The sequence below is a fragment of the Xenopus laevis genome, chromosome 9_10L (assembly GCF_017654675.1).
Source record: "Xenopus laevis strain J_2021 chromosome 9_10L, Xenopus_laevis_v10.1, whole genome shotgun sequence".
NCBI classification, from domain to species: Eukaryota; Metazoa; Chordata; class Amphibia; order Anura; family Pipidae; genus Xenopus; species Xenopus laevis.
In genome coordinates, this window is record NC_054387.1 from 75,416,160 (window position 1) to 75,436,915 (window position 20,756).

The following is a 20,756-nucleotide window of genomic DNA, read 5'->3' on the forward strand; positions in this document are numbered from 1 at the left end:
GGCAACTATCAATGCACCTTCAGTAATTTGCCACTTTTTTTTAAAGGGGTTTTTAGCCCAACCATAACGATGTTCCATGGTGCACCCTAGTTTTCTAAGTTGCCAAAAAACGTTATTATAGCAAATGCACCAATGAGAATTCTACTGATCAAAAACTTAATTATAAATGCTAAGGAACTAACAAATAAGAATGTTGAATTCCAGTACCATTTCAGGCATCTTGCTGTTATCTTACAAATAGAGATAATTATGTCATTTTTGTCTTCATTATATTACACTGGAATCAGACATGGGGGTAAAGACAGACTGGTTTAGTGCTGGAAAACTGTGCTTAAAGCTTCCAACTGCAGGAACAAAGAACAGGGAGCAATATTTACAAAGATCAACTGGGATTCTCATTTGAGGAATTTATGCATTTTGATTCAGCAGCTGGCTGCGGGATTTGAGGAAAAGTTTTATTGCGCAATGTTGCTTTAAGAATACAACCCTGATGTTGCTGGACTGCAGCTTCCAGCATACCTCAACCTTCATTCTATGTAAAAGCATTCTGGGATTTGTAGTCAAACAACTAAGTAAAGTTTCGCTTAGTAGTGCAGTGCAGCAGGGTTTGCAAACCCTTTAAGTTGAACTTTTCTGCTGGTGACCCTTTAAAATAAGGCTGAAGCCACAGAACTCCTGCAAGAAACATGTCCAACCTTTTGTTGCACAGCAGTTCCCAGCATTCAACAACAGGCCCAATAAATCACAATACCCATGCTTAATTTTTTCTCTCATTTTGCTGAATTTGTAGCACTGTGTTGTGGGGCTTTTTTCATGAGCAGTGGCTTAGTATCTTGTTTTAATGGAAGGAATCATGAATTGATTGATACTGGGAAATAGTGACAGAGAACCTGTTTGATTACAAGCATAATTCCTGAGTGATGCTAGACACACTGGCAATGGCTAGTTAAAGCCTTGATCTCAGTCCAGTTGGCACTTTTGAACAAGCTGAAGCAAAGATTGCCTTCAATTTTTCTTCTGCTAACATAAAACAATGTTACATAGGAAACTATTTTCAATGTTGATGCATTGGAATAAAAATATTACAGAGGACAAAAAAGAGAGACATGGTCAAGGCTACGAAGACTTTTTCAAGAACCAAATAATATTGCTTCCTGTAAAATGGAACTGTATTTAATCTGGCCTCACTGCAATGAATGCCTCATCCGGTGATCTTTATGGGTCAGTGCATAGACATTAGGGACAGATTTATCAAAGGTCGAGGTGAAGTTTTGAATTGAAAAACTTTGAATTTCAAGCTATTTTTTGTGTACTCTGACTAGGGAATAGTCCAACTTCGATTTGAATTTGAAAAAACTTCAAAATTCCAAGGTCGTATTTTTTTGAAGTACTGTCTCTTTAAAACTTCGACCATTCGCCACCTAAAAGCTGCCGAAGTGCTGTTTTAGCCTATAGGGGACCTCCTAGAACCTGTATGGAGGCAATTGGGGGAGTTTGGGAGATTGAAAGTCGAAGTTAAAAATTTTTTAAATCGAAGTACGATTCAAAGTAGGCCAAATTCCGGCCACTTCGACCCCAAAAAAACTTCAACCTCCATTCGATTGGTCTTTTTGAATTCAAAGTTCGAAGCTTTTTTTAACTTCGACCTTTGATAAATATGCCCCTAGGTGTAGAGTTTTCTTCTTAAGGTTTACCTCTGGCTCTGTGCTGCTAAGTAAGGTAAAGCAGGATCTTTTTTACAATCCTACACTGTTCAAGCCTTAACCAATGTGAACAGATTGCAGGATAATGTCATTCTGATCTAAATAATACCACATCCAGTGTAAGGTTTACTATATTCTTATTTATTTCCTTACATTAGCAAACAGGAAAGATGTGCTCACACTAAACTGTATAAAATGATAACCCACCCATAGTTACACAGAACTGATCCATCATAAATTATATACAGGTATGGTACCAGTTATCTAGAATGCTTGGCAGCTGGGGAACCCATACAATATTACTTATACTATATTACATACATACATGCATACATACATACTATATTACATATTATATTACTTTAATTTCTGACTATTTTATTTAAAGGCATCAGTAGACACACTCATGAACAGCAACCCGTTTTCATATTTAGCCAATGCATTTGCTTTCAGATGTTAGAGGGAAGCTTGGGTCTGGACAGTTCTCCTTTAATATCAAGAATTTTTTTTCATTTGCTTTTGCGCCCATAAAATTCTTACAGATCTCTTTAATGTCAGTTACAGATGTGAGATGTAGGAAAAGCACAATTATAGCACCTTGAAAGTGATAGATTGCCCCTGTGATTCCAGGCCGGTAATATTATGAACATTTTTGGACCAGTGGAATCCTGAAACAAGAGACGGGGTTTATTCCATGTCAGTGACATTCGGTGTAAGAAATTGCTTGTCAGAGGCAAAAGCTTTGTGTATGATTGATTGCAAGGCCTAAAGGCAGATACTTGAATACAAATGTACTCTTCAGTCTGATATAACATTGCTTTGTTTTATTTTAATTTCCATACAGCCAGTGTGACATAAGACATAATGCATATGTGTATCGATTTAAGGAGATCCTTACAAGAAGAGCTGGTGACTGTGTTTCTTTTATTCTGTAAATGTCAATCTGCAGCAGGAACTATTGCATACATTGCAGCCTCCACATCAGCCATTGCTGCTTATTCATGGGTTTTGGAAAATAAAATGTCTCATCCATAGCAAGAATGGGAATATTCATTAAAGCCGATTTTGATCGTCTATAACTCTGATTTATTGGCTTAGCTGTGGCAATAAAAAAAATGTTCTATTGATGCAGCCAACTATATGGAAGGAATGGCAAGAATTCTTTCTATATGCAATAGCATAATAAAATGCTGTGTCTTGTACATATATTATATATATATATATATATATATATATATATATATATATATATATATATATATATATGTGCCTATATACACATGTCCATACAACAGCACTCTTGAGAAATTTTTTCTTGGCACATCCCACTGAAGAGAAATTTGGTGGGATTCTTGTCAATTGTTTCAATTTTAGGGTATCATCAGTGCCACCAAGTTATTTCATTTAATTTATAACAAACTGGGGCCTTACAATAGTTTAACAAACAATGGTTATTATCAGAGGGCCCTGCTCACAGGAGCTTACAATCTAAATGTATTTATCATTTGTTCAAACTATAGAATGCAGTCCAACATTTAGTCCTCTTTGGTAAGTCCAATATTTAGCCCTCCTGATAAGATCAACAAAAAAAATTGTTCCTCAAATCTTGACTTGAAGGAGAGACCCTCAATAACCTGTACTGCATATGGTGGTTCATCTATAAAGGAGAACTAAACCCTAAAAATGAATAGGGCCAAAAATGGCATCTTTTTCTGAACTAATTATACCAGCCCAAAATCAGTTTACTGAAGAGAATAATATGGTGCCCGTGAGCCTGCTCTGCATGTGGGGAAAGTAATCCTACAGGGTGATCAAGGGAGGGGGCCAGCAGAGGGGCCAGTGAGGATTTATCACAGTGGGGGTTAAATTCTTCTTTAAGAGTCAAAGCAAATTATCAAGCAGAAAATGAGGTTGGCCTGTAATATAAAATGATGCTACATGGCTGATTATTAAATTCTGATGCTAGTTTCACTGGTTACTGTGCTGTGCAATGTAGTAGTTTTCTGTATTAATTACTAATCAGCCTTATATTGTGACATATTCTATGTGTACTGTATATTGTGAGTGGGTCCCTAAGCTCAGTAAGTGACAGTAGCACATAGTATGTGAAATGAATTAGCAGAAAAGAAGATGGGCAGCTACTGGGGCATCTTTGGAGACACAGATCTTTTTTGCTAAATGGCTGTGGTTGCCTTGGGCTGGTACAGAAGCCCTAGCAACCATTTTGCTGAAATTGCAAACTGGAGAGCTGCTGAATAAGAATCTAAATAACTCAAAAAACAAACATAATAAAAATGAAAACCTAATTGTCCTTATTTAGGAAGTAGGCAGTGCCAATTTACAGCCTGCAAGCTGGTGGGGATTACTCAAAAGTTGGTAGAGTTCAAGGTGACAAACAGAAGGAATCCTGGGAAGGAAACTATTAGCTATAAAATTTACATTTTTATTAAATACCAATAGGAACAAGCTCAGCTTCCAATTGCAGAGCGATTCTGCCTTATAGGGACTCGGTGTAGTTCAGGGATGTCTGATGACCCAATCAAATGTGGATGGCTGAATCATACAGTCTCAATTTAGTGTGGTGAAATGGTCATAGGTCTGTCTGACTGTTCATGCATGAACTTTATCACTACCCCTGATTCTATGCACCGTCAGTGATGAAACTATTGAGGACTATTAAAGATAGATTAAATGGCAACCTGTAGGATTCCTCTTTCTTTGATCTTTGGAAGAAGTGTGATCAAGTTGTTTAGCCTTTCATATCAATTTGATGGAATTAGTAAAACAGTTTGGTAAATCTTGTATGAATTAATTTCTCAGAACCCCAAAACACTGACTGGTTAGTCTCGAATTCCATTTTTGTCAGTGTCAGTGTTACTGTTTTAATTCCAAATTTTAATTTAATTTTAATTTCCAAATGGATTTGTTCAATATTGATAAAATACTCATAGTCATTAAATAAATGTGATCCATTATGGAGTGATTGTTGCAGTAATAAGTTCTTTATTTTTTAGTTGCAATGGATTCAATTACCGAATAATTGTATTTTTTTTTATTTTAGAACATTTTGTTTGCATTGTGAAAGTCCTCTACACGTTGCTGTACACTCAAGCAATCACCTCCCTCTCAGTTAAACTCCAGGCAGAGGAACGCAAAGTTTGGAGGGAATCCGGATCCATCAAGAAGGTTAGCATGGAATCCTCTGGGATGCTCTGAGACATGGGGAAAGGAATATGTTCTTCCTTGCTTACATTGACAACAAAACTTTTGTGTTTTGCAAGTCTTGCCTCATAAAGGCTTTTAAATACACCACAGAAAAATCAATTTTCTCTATTTTCATCAACTCCTTTATGAGGCTACGGGATGCTCTTTAAGAATACATTCTATTATAGGAGAGGTGACATTTTGCAAACATCAGAACTTTTTGCGAACAAAGTTACAGCTCTGAAAAATGCAACGACGGCAGAATCATTCACAATGTGTAATTGATATTGCCACAAGAGATGCTCACCTAACATAAATAGCACACTAGGATATAAACAGAATCAGGATAACAGTAATTCCTCATTCTGCAGCCAGAAAAGTCAACCATTAGATCTTCAGGATTTATGTAATGAGATGTTATTATCAGAAGAAAGAGATTATATTTGTCTGTAGGAGATGACTTCTCTTCTGTCTCTAGGTGCACAGGTGCATTACACCTTAGAACCCAATAATGTATTTGACTAAATGTGTCTAATATTTCCATGGTCAAGGCTTATTGTTAATGGGCAGCATCAGGGCACAGCATTGCTGCTCTGGAGTCCTAGGTTCAATTTCAGACAGGGCACTATCTGCAAGGAGTGTGCATTCTCCTCATGCCATAAACAATCTATGTAGATTCTAATTTTTATATTCTTGCTTTATCTACAATGTAGACCTTGGTGTTTTTTAAGTTTGACATTACCACATTGACATAAAGGTTTCAGGGAAGATTAATATATATTTATATTCATCTTTTGACAGAGTTCATATTCTTCTGGACAACCTTGGGAAGCTTTGCTTGGGTTCGTGATTAGTGAATTATCAAGAGGGCAAATGTACCAAAATGAAGAGACTGACAGTATAAACATGGTAACTTGCTTAAATTTCATATATATATATATATATATATATATATATATATATATATATATATATATATATATATATATATATATATATATATATATATATATATATTACTTGGAATGGACTTGGCTGTCCTTTACTGTTTGTATCACGTAATTGCAAACAAAGTTGTACATATCTCAATGTATTAAAGGCATCTTTCTGAATTCAAATTCTTTTAAAGACTGTTGTAAACCATCTAAGAATACATTTGTAATTATAAAATGTGTCAGTGTCCTGTTTTCATAGGTTTAAAATCTAGATTTTGTAATATCGAAAGAGGTACCCTCTAGTTCAAGGGTTAAGGACATCACTACTACTGGGAAGCATAAATGTATCTTAGGAAAAAAAGTATGTCTTTAGTGAACAGCACTTTTTTATATCTCCACAAAGACAGCTCACTGGTTAGTCAAGGACTTAAAAGAACTTGGGGAAAGTTTTTATTTGACACCATTAATGGCTGCTCACCTATCAAGGAATGTGTTAAACCATTGGCAGTTGCATTTCCCTGGGATACATACTCATTTTGTAGCCTTTAAGAACTTGATTGTAAACTTCTCCTAGTTCCAGGACTTACTCATCAGATTGCCTCTTCCTGTTTTTTTTTATTCCCTTTTCTAGAGCAACGTCACACCTTGGTATGAAGAGTCCATTGAACATTATTTACAACAGTTTTGCTTACCTTTCCTCAGGATTACAGGCTTTCTCCAGCATCACCTTTTTGGCTTAGATTTACCAAGCTGCCAGGTATTTTAGTGTTTACTATCAATGCAAGAGAGAGCATAATTGACATTTATTATTTTTCAGTCTGTTTAGCCTAAAAGGTACAGATTTTTTGTTTTATTTGTTCACAAATAAAAACTGTGTTTGCTGGTGCCCCCTATACACAAAAAAAGCTGCTCATAGAGAGACTGGTATTGTCTGCCAAACCAGCAGCTCATTGGCCAGATGACAGCCAGCCCAATTCATATATGATCAGGGCAGGGTCAGATGGTCTGCACAGTTCTCTCTGTGTGATCCAATCATATTTGAAAATAAGCTCATATTTGTCAAGCGTTAGCTGATGCATTCCCTTTTATAGGTGTATTACATTGACATCTTTGTGTAGTGCCAGTGATGACTGTCCAGTGCAGAGAAAGGTGGTGGCATAGTATCACTAGAGGGAAGGGTTCAAAATTATTTATATATGTGCATATGAATGTTTTCAGCTAGACACATTGGCAGGTGTTTATCTGTGCAGATCTTTGCCCTCCTCTCAAAGCAGCACATAGAAGTTGGAATATCAAAAAGAGACTTTCCTGGTGTAGTTTTCTGTTGCACTGCTCAAGAATGTACCTTGTCTTCATATGTATGAACACTGACCATTGAAGTAGGGAAGTTTGTTTTCATTCCACTGTCATGTTCTTATTAGGAGATGTGAACAAACCATGAGCTGATAAATTTTGGCCTCTCGTTTTCCTGTAATGTAGCTTATGCCTAGGTTTTTGAGAAACAGGTGATAAAGGGATAAACCAGCACCCATGATGATTTGGGTGTATCTAAAGGTTTTTGCTTGCTTTGTTTTAAATTAACTGCTTTGGAAACAGCAATGGCTGGCTTCATGGCACACCTGTAAATGGTTTGTTTCCTACAATCCTAGGAAGAAGATGAATTTACTGTCCTTTCCAACTGTTTGGGACTTTTGACATCGTTCCATGAAGCATCACAGCAGTTTGTCAGTGCCTCTTGCCTTGACTGGCCAGTATCGGCATTTGATTTAATATCTCAGTGGTGTTCAGAAATCATTTTGTTTTCAGACAAGCACCCAGACCAAGCTAACGTAAGCACTCCATTATTTACTCCCTGATTGTGCCAAAATCTCTGCCTTTCATATTTATCTGTAGTAAGAAACCTTTTTCTATAAAGTACAGTTCCCTGGAATTTTCACTGTATGTAGCCGCAAACGAAGTACATAACTTGAAGTACATTTCATTTTCAAAATATAATGTGAATGTCAGGCATAGTTAAAAACTTGATTTAAATATATTTTATTTTGTTAATTTAAAGCTGCCAAAAGGCACCTATACACTTAAAATTGTAAAGAACATTACTCATTTGCCTGTTTGAATTGTATAGCAATATCAGATATGCACTGCCATTCTTAAGATTACTGAAGCAGGGATACACTATATAGTCAAGCCCAACATCTCATTCCAAAACTAAGGGTACAATTATCATACCCTTATTAATAAAGTTTATTCTCTCACTGCTATAATAGTCTCTGCTCTTTTGGGATAGCTTTTCAATTGATTATTTCTGTGGGATGAATTTGAATGCCAGTTTAGTAGGGATAAGTTTAGTCCTCTGTGCAGACCAGTAAAGTTCTTCCACTCCTATATCAGCAAGCCCATTTTGTATGAGTCTGACTTTGTACATGGAGTTATCATACTTGAACCTGATTATTTTTACAGTCTGCTTTTTTTAAGCTGTTGCCATCCGTTCTTGTACTTTGTATTATACATGTATATAAAATATATTCTTTAATCTTCTAGGTTTTGCTCATTCAAGATACCAAGTGGGACTTACCACGCCTCCTTCAGTTGCCAGAAAACTACAATACAATATTTCAATATTATCATAGAAAGTGCTGCAGTGTCTGTACAAAGGTTCCCAAGGATCCCGCACTTTGCTTAGTTTGTGGCACATTTGTTTGCTTAAAGGGCCTTTGCTGCAAACAACAGAGTTACTGTGAATGTGTAATGGTGAGTCCTTTATTGGCTTTTCCTTGTAGAACAATAATCTGTGGATACTCCAAGATGCATTTTCTCAAAGAAACTGATGTGCCATTTGATAGATTCAGTATAATCAATCATCAATTGATGTGGCAATAAACAGCAAAAACTGGTCCTCTTCCCCTCTTCAACTGCGAGTATACTATACACTGGCCCTTATGGTGCATTGGCAGATTCAATTTTTAGACCTGAAAAATACAGTAATAAGTAACCCTCAATATATAAATAGGGAAGAAAAAAAAATATAAATATATTTATATATATATATATATATATATATATATATATATATATATATATATATATATATATATATATATATATATATATATCTTCACTAGGGCAGCACCCTAGCAGCTGACGTCGTGTTCCCTGGGTGCACGGTAAAAAATCCAAATACTTCAAAAAGACCAGCAACACCAGGATTTTTGTGTATCAAAACAGTGTATTCAATTATTGCATGAATAGCTATTCATGCAATAATTGAATACACTGTTTTGATACACAAAAATCCTGGTGTTGCTGGTCTTTTTGAAATATATATATATATATATATATATATATATATATATATATATATATATATATATATATATATATATATATATATATATATATATATATATATATACATATATACATATACATATATATATGAGCAGTAACTCAACAAATGTAAGATATGGTGTAGATCAGTGCTGTCCAACTTCTGTGGTACTGAGGGCCTGAATTTTTCTGACCTACATGGTGACCACTACCTGTTTTTAAACCACATATTAACACAAGAACTTTTAAGACCATAGCCACATTAATGGTGGTAGCACGCTAAAAAAACCAAATGGTTGGTGCTCACTACAGGGATTTTGCTCATCACTCATATGTGAAAAATTTGTCATATTAAAACATACCCTTAAATCCATATGCCTCCTCCTTCCCTTGGGTAACAAAGCATCCCACCCCCAGAACATTATTAAACACCTTAGGGGCCCCAAACGACAATTTCCAAATTCTAACAAACCCCAACCAAAGTATGACACACACACATGGAGAATACAGCAGGCAGTGTATGGCACACACAGGGAGCATAGGGAAGGCAGAGTATGGCATACACAAGGAGCATAGGGCAGACAGAGTATTACACACACAGGGAGCACAGAGCAGACAGAGTATGGCACACACAGGGAACATAGGGAAGACCAAGTATGGCACACACAGGCAGCGTAGGACAGGCAGAGTATGGCACACAGGTAGCATAGGGCAGGCAGAACAGAGCAGAAGACTGGGAAACCTATCAGGACCACTCTATTATGAACAGTTCATACTGTGCTATATACACTCACACAATGCTGGTGCCCTTTGGTAGTTTGTATGAGGTGTGAACAGGTGAACTATGTGGGCACTTTCAGAATGGGTCTCAGGTGTTAACCGTACAGGACTTTAGGGGTGTGAACAATAGAGGAACAATGCTGGGGGGATTACAGGTATGAGTAATGCACGATTTTACAGTCTGAATTTGAGGTGTAAACAATGCAGGGACCAATTAGTCTCAGTACTGATATCTTTAAAAGCTTACACAAGGTAAGCAGTCACAGCTGGCAGACTTTCATGTGGGGGCCACACAAGGGTGGGACATCGTCCACCAGTTGACCAGCACTGGTCTGGAAGATGCACAGTCCCTTAGCAAGGGGAGCGGAAAAATGTAAACCAACAGAAAAACAGTATGTTAAAAACCAAAATTAAAAACCAAAAAAAAATGACACATCACTACTATTTCCTATTTAATATGTACTAGGCAATAGAGATATTGTTTTAATAAAGATTTCTTGTTTTTAAAATTCTTTTTTTTGGTGACCTAAGTTGCTTTTTGAGTGGCAAACACCATTTATGTGTTGATTTTTAGCTCTGCCCAACGGCTAGACATAGTACATAGGCATCGGTCAGTATCTTTGGCCCAGCATCAGCATACATGGCAGCATTGTTAAATACAGCCCATTAAGAAGTCATTTTAATAGAGCACCAGGAGTGCTGATCTGCAAGCTAGCCCCTTTCAGTCTGCTGCAAAGTGCTGTAGGATGCTAAAGGATATGGTATTGCCGTAAACACCAGACTTATATTAATAACCTGCAAGGCAGATGTTGCACAGAGCTGACTGACAGTTTAGCATTCTCCAAGAGCCAGATTATATGACTCTGCCAACGTATCTGGAGTGATGCCCTTCCCTTGTAAACATCTGCAAGATAAAACATTTGTCATGTGACATTAAAATCGGCATCAGGCTTTTCTTATGAATTCCTTTAGGTTGTGGGGGGGAAAAACAATTATTAGGGCGCAAGCAAACCAGTGCCCAGCTTAGAGGTATCATAAACTAAGTGCACTCTCCTTTGTATTTTTTCTTAACAATTGCATCTAATTTTGCATCCCCATGTGCAGAAGTGTTTAGTCAGTTCTTTTCTGTAGCAGTTACAATGCCCGGACATAGTCCCGAGATATGGACTGCTCTCTTGGGATGCTGTTCACAGATGACCTAGTATTTATTCTCATAGGAGCCATTTTTCATAATGATGAACATTGCTTAGGGGTCGTTGTTTTTCCGCTACATGAATTGAATTCCCTCACCTTTGACACTGAATGGTTCAGCTATTAAGCATTAGATATGGAAAAGCTTGAAAATTGTAATTTTTAATACAAAATTAAGGTTTGTCATTACAACAATGTACAGTGGCCTGTTCTTTAGCCATTTATATTCTTTTATTTGCCTTTTTTCCAGCACTCCCAAACCTGTGGAGCTGGCACTGGAATTTTCCTCTTGATCAACGCTTCTGTCATCATTATTATTCGAGGCCATCGCTTCTGCCTTTGGGGCTCTGTATATCTCGATGCACATGGGGAAGAAGACCGAGACCTTAGGTAATGTGCATTAGTATTACTGCCTTTCTACAAGCACACAGCGCCACTCTGTAATTTGTTAACGCTCTCTTCCTTTCTAGTCCATGTCTTCCCTTTAACATTTACAGAATTAAACCTTTTATCGTGTTTTCCTTCCTTCTTGTATCCTTTTCTTCTATTATTTTGTCATTTTTACAGTTTAGGTCCCCCTACTGAATTTCTAGCCTTTGGTTGGGCCCACAACAAGGTTACAGATATAGGGAAACAAGTGTTTCAGCCTCAAAAAACGTGCCCAAATTTAAATTAAGGCTGCTCTACCCCTATTGCAGCTGTTTCAGAATAGCCAATCCTACAAATGTTTCAAGAGACCTGACACACTTCATTGATGCAGAGATGATGGAGAATATGAATACCTTGGAATAGAGAGTGAGTGAGCAGTAATTTCAGGTGCTCAACCACATTGACTGTACTAGTCAGCCAAATACCCCAGCAGTAAGCTCTTGTTTAGTTATTTATAACACACTAAAAGCAATGGCATCCAACACTCTGTATGTTCTCTGTATAATGAATGACTGAAAGTAACACTCACAACCTTGTTTCACCAGGCGTGGGAAGCCTCTGTACATCTGTAAGGAACGGTACAGCATGCTGGAGCAGCAATGGGTCTCACACACATTTGATCACATCAACAAGAGATGGGGGCCGCATTACAATGGCTTGTGAAAGTCTGAAGGGTCTCTCTTCATCATTGCAACTCAAAGGAGAGGAGATGCCAAGAGGAATAGCAGCTCTTATAGACTGGCAAGCAGGCACTGTGCCATTAGGTGCTATTGGACTAATGACAGTCAACCCCCGCCCCCCCCCCCCCCCCCCCGTCACTTAAAGTGTAAGGTATAAATGAGGAAAAATACATTCTAATTTATTTAAAAAAATATGTCTGGGGGAAAAAAAGTGATAAAAAGCACAAAAAACAATGAATGTTCAGTGCTAATGCTTCTAGGATTGTGCAGTTTTTGTTTTATTTTCAATATTAGCATTAAAAGTCCAGTCCCACGTATTCACTGTGTTATTTTATAGATTCACAACTTCTGAACAAATGATAAGATTTACTCCTCCTGGCCAGGTAGAGATTTGCCCACAAGCCCTTCTACATAATAAATCTGGCCATAGACGCAAACATCTCAATTCGTACGATTTTCGGACCGTGTGTGTAGAGTCCCGACATTTATCGTCCGGCGGAGATCAGTCGTTTGGTCGATCGGACAGGTTAAAAGATTTCTGTCGCCTGCCGATAACATCTCTGCGTGTATTGCCGATCATATGATTTTCAGAGGGAGACTGTCACTAGCTTTTGTCGGTTATAACTATCGTACGATTGCTGTCAGGGACAGAACATCGGCTGATCTGTTCTTTTGTACTTTATTTGATCTGAATGGTTAGTGGCAGGTAAGGAGATGCGTCTATGGCCAGCTTAAGTCAGTTACCCACCAAGATAAACGGTCCCCTTAAAGGCAACAGACCATTAATTGTCCATTCTGAAATTTTAGTTAAAGGCCTCAGTAGTCACCGGTACTTACCATAGAAATTATACATGCTAGACTACATTGCAAACCAGTGTTGCCTTTCTGAAAAATAACACATTAAACCCATTGAAATATTGAAATACATACAGTTAAAGGGGTAGTTCACCTTTAGATTACTTTTTAATATGAGTTAGACAACTTGCAATTGATATATTTTTGTTGTTTTGACCATTGAGCTTTTTTGTTCAGTATCTTGAAATTTCTACAACTCTGGTCCAGTTTATCCTAGCAACCAGGTTGTGGTTTGAAAAAAGATAGGAATAGGAGAGAGCCTGAATAAGTACTACAAAGTAACAATATCAATAAAATTGTAGCCTCACAGAGCAATAGTTTTTGACTGCCAGGGTCAAGGACTCCCATTTGGAGGCTGGAAAGAGGCAGAAGATGAAGGCAAATGAAGACCAATGGACACATTGCTAAGAATAGAACATTCGATAACATACTGAAAGTTATCCTAAAGGTGAACTGCCCATTTAGGTTATTTAATGTTACTTTATTTTGTTTATTGAAATATCACATATCCTATCACGTGGGACTGTACTTTTAACCCCTTTGGTGCCTGAGATGAATAGTTTGCAGAATCTTCTCACCCACCCTGGAAGTAACGTTCTGGATAAGCTCTTTGTTTATTAATTAACCTAATTCTGTCTCTTCTTTTTTTTCTGAAATGTGTGTTGGGTTTTTCCCCCCTGAATGTAATTAGAGACTCATTGTAAAGCACGTTTTTTTGTGTGAAATATATTGTATAGTTATTGCTGATGGTATACAGGTGTTTTAAAATGGCAAATATATAGAGAGATTTATATATCTGTCTGTGTGTATAGCATTATACATGCATTCAGGAACATGGAAATAAGTGAGTTATTTATTGGGAGGATCTTTTTAAAGCTTTCGTTGTTCTCAGGAATATAAGATTCTCCAGCGAAATAGCGACAGAGGGTGAACATTGGCTCCTATGTTATTGAGTTCACTCTCTCCTGCTCCTTGGTCTGGTGAAATGCTTTTATCTCTTGGTACATGTGCTCAGCATTGAACATGTTACATGGACACGTTGGATGGACAGTTTCAAGGAATGGTTGCATCGCTGCACAATGGATGTATAAGATTTACGTAGCAGAACACAAATACTACTTTCTGCATTTCATTGTCTGCCTTATATACCCCCCATTGTATATAACTGGCAGTCTATACATAGATAACGGCTTATTTGATGAATTACGAATAGATTACATAGGGTTAAGGCTCATGGTGCACATGGTGAGTTTACCCACCCTCTTAAAAATGCCTGAACTCGGCTGTGCTACCTGCCATTGACTATATCAGCCCAAGAATGCGGATTTAAGCAGCCAAAATCTTCCCATTATGATCAGGAGGATTTCTATTATTAGGCAGCTCGGTCAGGCTCAGGCATTTTTCCACTGGAGAAATGCCATGTTTGCATATTCAGATTTGAGAAAGTTTTTAAAGATTGCATGAACAGAAAAAAATGTGTTGCATTCAGTTGTCCAGAGCTTTAAAGCCACATGACTTCAGATTTCCCAACTTAATATTGACTTGTGTGACTATAAAATGATCCCACTGGACTTTAATTTAACCCTCTGGCTCTGAGCAATTTATATGCTGAGAATGGTGAAATAAGGGAAAATATGCACGTACAATGACAAGCAGGATTTTAGATTTTCTTTAAACGTTCATCTCTGTTATGTAGATTTTGGGGGGGGGTAAGGGGATTTGCATTATTTCTGTTTTAAACCACTAATATTTTATTATTATTTATAATTACAGTACATCAAACAGCACTTTCATTTAGTGACCTTTGGGCATTGGCAGCAACTGATTGGTCGTTGTTGATCTTCAGTCCTTGCGTCAGTCTATAGGTAACTTACAGTAGCCCCTAACAGAACTACATGGCTGGCAGTAAAAACAATACGTTTATTAACTCTGTTTTCCAATAAAGAATACAGGATTTCATTATTGTCAAGCAAATGTCTCATGGATGCAAAGTGTGATCATTAGCCATAACTAATGAATTCTGGAGGGTTGCTAACGCCTGTGAGTCCCGCTGAATTATTACATGGTTAATAACTGAAGAAAGAAAGATATATATATAATGGGGTTGCAAGCTGTAACTGAACACACGTGTATGTGCATGCTGCTGAAACTGGGGGGTCGCATCCCAGTTAGCTGCATGCTGTAGACTCCAGCCTTTCTACTAACCACTTGGGTTTAAAGGAGCTTCTTTCCTGTGGTGCTCAAGTGGTTAAAATAAGTTTTGTAAGCCCTGCTTTGCAGATTGAATACTTAATGTAAAAAAAAAAAAGAATTACTAATTAGGGTGTGTGTGTGTGTATTTCTCCAAATGTATCCGTGTGCTCTAATGTTTGAATGGTCATTAAGTACAGTACATTACTGTAGCAGCTAGCTCGATCTTTCTATTACATGAACAGTGTAAGATATGTTAATAAAAATCCACTATCATCACTTTCTCTTTGTCTCTTCTTTCCATCTGCCCTAAAGGGGGAATATACCCTGTGGGTCCATGTAAATGTATATTCATATTTCCTTGTATTGGAACCCCATTCTACTTAGTTAACAGGGTCACATGGCTATTAACCTACTGCCAGCCCTGGGTGGCGAGCTTTGCCTTGTAAAACATTTTACAGTATAGAAAAGTACAAACATACATTGTAATGCAGGGTTCCCCAACCTTTTGAACCTGTGAGCAACATTCAGAAGTAAAAGGAATTGGGGAGCAACACTAGCATGAAAAATGTTCTTGGGGTGCCAAATAAGGACTGTGATTAGCCATTTGGTATCCCCTATGTGCAGGGTCGGACTGGAGGGCCCTGGGCCCACCGGGACTGCTGTCCAGGGCCCCCCTCCGGACCCCCTGGCCCCACTATAATAGCTGTGCCGATGTTCCAACACAGCGGCTCTCATGCGGTGCCAGCGCGCATGCACAGCCGGAGCCGCACAGCGCGACAGATTGGCAGAGTGGTCTGGCCCGGCGGGGGCCCACCGGGTTTTTTTCCGGTCTCCCGCCAGGCCAGTCCGACCCTGCCTATGTGGATTGTCAACCTACATGAGGCTCTGTTTGGCAGTGCACCTGGTTTTTAATACAACCAAATCTTGCCTCCAAGCCTGGAATTCAAATATAAGCACCTGCATTGAGGCCACTGGGAGCAACATCCAAGGGGTTAGAGAGCATGTTGCTCATGAGCTACTGGTTGGGGATCACTGAATGTAATGCATAATTTATAAATATACAGATATTAAATACGAAATGATCATAGACACAGTAGGAAGAAGGATATTGTCTGGTAGAGCTTACAATCTGCCTATTGAAAGTCTGAGTCAAGATCATTCATCCAATTATAGATAATGCAGAGAGCATATATTTAACAAGAAGTGCAAATATACCTGATAAGTCACGCACATAAATGGGAATGAGCCTAAATGATTCTAATATAAACTCTATGTAGCATTCACTGGCACACTTGCATAAAATAAAATGAAAAGCCTAAACTTACTGATGGAGAAACAGTTACAGAAGCCTTTAGAATGTGCTATGTTCACCACTGAAATTAATGGAGGGCTGTGTTCTCTGGGCGCATTCATCTGCAAAGACACCTATCAGCAAAGGCCATGCCTCTTATTGTGCCAGACTGAAAAGGAAAGAAGAATATTTCCAATGTGTCACTCAATGGTATATACCTTACCTTCCATTACTGGGTATCTGTGTGACCAGTTTACCCTTCCAAAATACAGAATTTCCAAAAAGGGTTCAGGAAGTAGTGTCTGCTTTTGGCAGTGCACACAAATGCCCCCCCCCCACTCCAAAATATTTTCCAGACAGATTGGGCTGCTTCTTCAGGTAGGAATAATGATTGGCTGGCACAAACCGGATCACACTCCAAAAATAGATGTAGTAAAAAAGTTTGTTTGTTAGAACAAAAATATCACAGCAAAGGCCTTACGCTTTTTGTGCCATAGGGGCACTTAGTCATAGGCTTAGTCAGAGCCTTTGACTATTACTACATCTATTTTTGGAGTGTGATCCGGTTTGTGCCAGCCCATCATTATTTGCTATATTGCCTTCCTGTGCTGAAGGTTTAGGGTTTGTGCACCTGGATCCACCATTTGTTTGGGTAAGTAAACCCCAAAATTACTGCCTAATGCGTTGGCACAGAACATTTTTCTATATATATATCCCTGATAGCGTTTGCTTCTTCAGGTGTAATTACAAGAATGTTTTTCACTCAAAGGAATTTAAGCCAAAAAAGTCAATTGCTCAAAGCAATTTCTCAGGCTGATCCAGTAGATCCTTCCAGAGGACACATGGCATTCCTTGCCCACCAATCATCAAACAGACAATCTCAGTGCTGCCTCTGCTGACCCGGTAAAGGATTGTGGTGGATGCAGAGACTCAAGCAGAGACACCACCAGGGCCGGATTTACAAAGCGGGCGCCCCTAGGCCCCCTGGCGTTCGTCGCCCCTGTCCCATTCCCTTTATTCGTGCAAATCTTCATGGAGATTGTATCTCCTGTGCATCACCAGTGTTTTTGAACCAATGTGGGTGTGGTTGAGCAGCATGCCACCCCCCTAAAATCCTGCCGCCCTAGGCCCGGGCCTAGGTGGCCTTTCCACAAATCCGGGCCTGGACACCACCTAACAACTCATCTGCATCCACACTAGACACCAGCTTCCTCCCAGCCTATAAAGTTGTAAAAAGGGTGACCTCCGCTGGCTATGGATTGGAGGTGCCTTCTGAACAAAGACATATGGGCTCATCTATTAACATATGTGCTAAATGCAGCCCATATAGGGGCTGTGGAAAGTCCCCAGAACAGGGTTACCAAGGGACTCTCATGAACACAAACACCATTTAACTTACCGTTTCTCCATTTCCTTCATCACAACTCTCGGGCCTCCTCAAATTCTGCTGAATAATTCAATCTTTATCTGCTGCCAGTAAAATGCTTTTCCTCTGTCACGAAGCAGTTGCTGGCAAAGCAGAGCAGTTATGTCAGGTAAGTGAGTCCCCTGCCTTTATTATCTCTAATCTACAAGTCATGCCACTTGGTTTAAGATCCCTTATACCGTAGAGTCATTTATATCAGTCGTGCACTCGGTGTAAAGATATTTCAGTGTGTTGCAGACCAAATCGTACTCCTTCCTCTTTTCAGAGACTGAAACTCCAGGGAATTCTCTGCATCCGAGAAATGGGTAAGGATCAAAGTTTCACATCTTACACCTCTTCTGTACAAATGCTTTTTAGATGTATGTGCTGATGCTTTATGTATTCAATCAAACATGAACTTGATTGGCCAGACTACTAATCATTCATTTTCATTCATTGGAGAACTTTTAATCTCATATCCTCTTTGATTTAACTGTAAGTAGACGTGGATATGCAGAAAAAACTTGCACTCGGTTTTCTTTTTCTGTCCTGTGTGGGGTTTGAATTATTCGCCTTCCCAATCTGCCTCTGTTTAACCTAAAATCTAAAATGCTGTCTGGTTGCGCACACTTAAAGCCTCATTAACAAAAGCAAGTTTTGTCATTCTGAAATAGAAACAAATGTGCAAATTCATGACATTTATTCAAGGCACTCAAGCACACTCCTTGCACTTTATAGTTGCTCCAAGTGCCTTTGGGCCCATCCAGCCTGCTCTGAAGAGTAGTATGCAAGTGTGCCTTATAACACTAGAAACAATAAAATACTGCCACTCTGGTTGAGGTGATAATTCTAGGGTTCCCATGCTGAAGGTTGAGTCAATAGTCACAAAATACAGACTTAAAGCAAAATAATTCTGCATTGATGATACCTTACTGACTGTTCATGAATGCCCCCTTTGGTTTGTCAGCGGACATCCAGCAGATACAAGAAATATTGAAGTGTTCTTCAGTATCCATTCCATTGTTGGAACTTTTCAGTGCAATCACTGCTTTGATGTCCAAAAATATGGTTAGATATATGGTATGAAAACATTACTGTATCAGCTAGTAAGCCACAGTACAATCTCATTGACATTGAAGTAGTGGCTGCTTTACATAATTGTGTAGAAATGACATGTGAAACTTGCAGGTAACTGTAGGTCACAAACAGTTCATGATTTTGGGATAAAGGACCTTTGAACTGGGTTGCCACCTTGGCATGAATGGCAGCCTATGTGAAAGACAGGTTTGTTCTTCTTACAAGATCTAGGGAGAATAGAGGCTTTACCATGAGAAATGTGAGATTTAAGATAAACAAGCTGACCCATAAGGTACTCTGACCAATCTACAGGAGGATCAATGGACAGATACCATTTAATGGACTTTTTAATGGTGTTTCATCCTGGAGCCAAAGTGTTTGTAAGTCATTTTGGTAAACTAATTTGCAGTGGCTTCCCATGACAAAACAGGAGGCAATTACATAACATAAACTTGAAATAGTGTGACTAGTTCAAGCTGCCTTCATTCCAGGATATTGTTCTGCATGACAGTGAGGCTACAAATGGCAATATTGCAACTTATCAAGAGCCCATGAATAGTGTTTAAACTATCTATCTAGAAATGTTCAACCGCATCCACCCCAGGTCATGACAGGTTTCAGGATTGATAGAAATGATTGAAGCCTAAAAGGATCCTTTCCCAGTTTTGCAGGAACAGACACTCTCTAGCTTTCATGTGCTCCAAAGTTATAATATTATTGCTCCATTACGATAATGGGAACTGAGAACCTGCCTTTAATCTACAATAATAAATAGCAACTATGAGGTGTTAATTAACTTAAATATACTGAGGATAGGGGAGGTGCTGGTCACAAGGGTAAAAGCTCCCACCAAAGAGTATGACAGGCACTGCAGGGACACGTTTCTGGGCAGTGTACTCTACTGTACCTTGTTCCTTCCCAAGGTATTCTATTGACTTTACCAGTAAAACCCAAGTTCCCTAGCATTCTGGATAATAGGTCCCATACCTGTACTATGCCATTTTAACAGAAAATGCATAAGGCTCCCTAGGCACCTGCTCATCAGTTTTATTGGATCCCACTGCGACTAGAAGATTTAGCAGCATAACAACAGAGCTGTCTTAAAGGAAAACTATACCCCCCAAACAATGTAGGTCTCTATTAAAAGATACTGAGTAAAACAGCTCATGTGTAAAACCCTGCTTCATGTAAATGAACCATTATTATAATAATATACTTTTCTAGTAGTATGTGCCATTGGGTAATCATAAATAGAAAATTGCCATTTTATAAAATAAGGGCCGCCCCCTGAGATCGTACGATTCACTGTGCACACATACAAACCACATGTAAGGTCACATGAGCCAATTAACAGACAGAGTTCTGCCTTTTGCTTCCTCACTTCTCCCTGTTACAGTTAGTGTTGTAGTATTTCTGGTCAGGTGATCTCTGAGGCAGCACAGATAGAGTCACAAAATGGTGGTTCAAGGCAAGAGATGTAAAAGGGCAATATTTATGTAAATATATATTCCAGTTTGGTAAGGTTCTTTAATATGTCATTCAATTTGATATAAACTATCTGTTGCTTAAGTATTCATTTTGGGGGTATAGTTTTCCTTTAAGTGGTGATCGGATCTTAGGCAAACCAGATTCCAGCCTGTGGCCCTACAACTGATGTTGATCCTCAACTTATAGCACACAAGCAGC

General features: G+C 38.5%; 1 protein-coding gene across 4 annotated transcripts in view; it reads left to right on the top strand.

The window, feature by feature from the left end:
• Positions 1-12,653, top strand: part of ubr3.L (ubiquitin protein ligase E3 component n-recognin 3 L homeolog) — a 109,816-nt gene extending 97,163 nt beyond the window's left edge. For all 4 annotated transcript variants that reach the window (XM_041577157.1, XM_041577158.1, XM_041577159.1 and 1 more), the window contains 7 exons: positions 4,765-4,889; positions 5,709-5,816; positions 6,474-6,599; positions 7,492-7,671; positions 8,384-8,593; positions 11,391-11,530; positions 12,115-12,653. In XM_041577157.1, the coding sequence (XP_041433091.1) occupies positions 4,765-4,889; positions 5,709-5,816; positions 6,474-6,599; positions 7,492-7,671; positions 8,384-8,593; positions 11,391-11,530; positions 12,115-12,232 (1,007 nt within the window). In that variant the 3' untranslated portion in view covers positions 12,233-12,653. The remainder of the gene's footprint in view (positions 1-4,764; positions 4,890-5,708; positions 5,817-6,473; positions 6,600-7,491; positions 7,672-8,383; positions 8,594-11,390; positions 11,531-12,114) is intronic.
• The last annotated feature ends 8,103 nt before the right edge of the window (positions 12,654-20,756 follow it).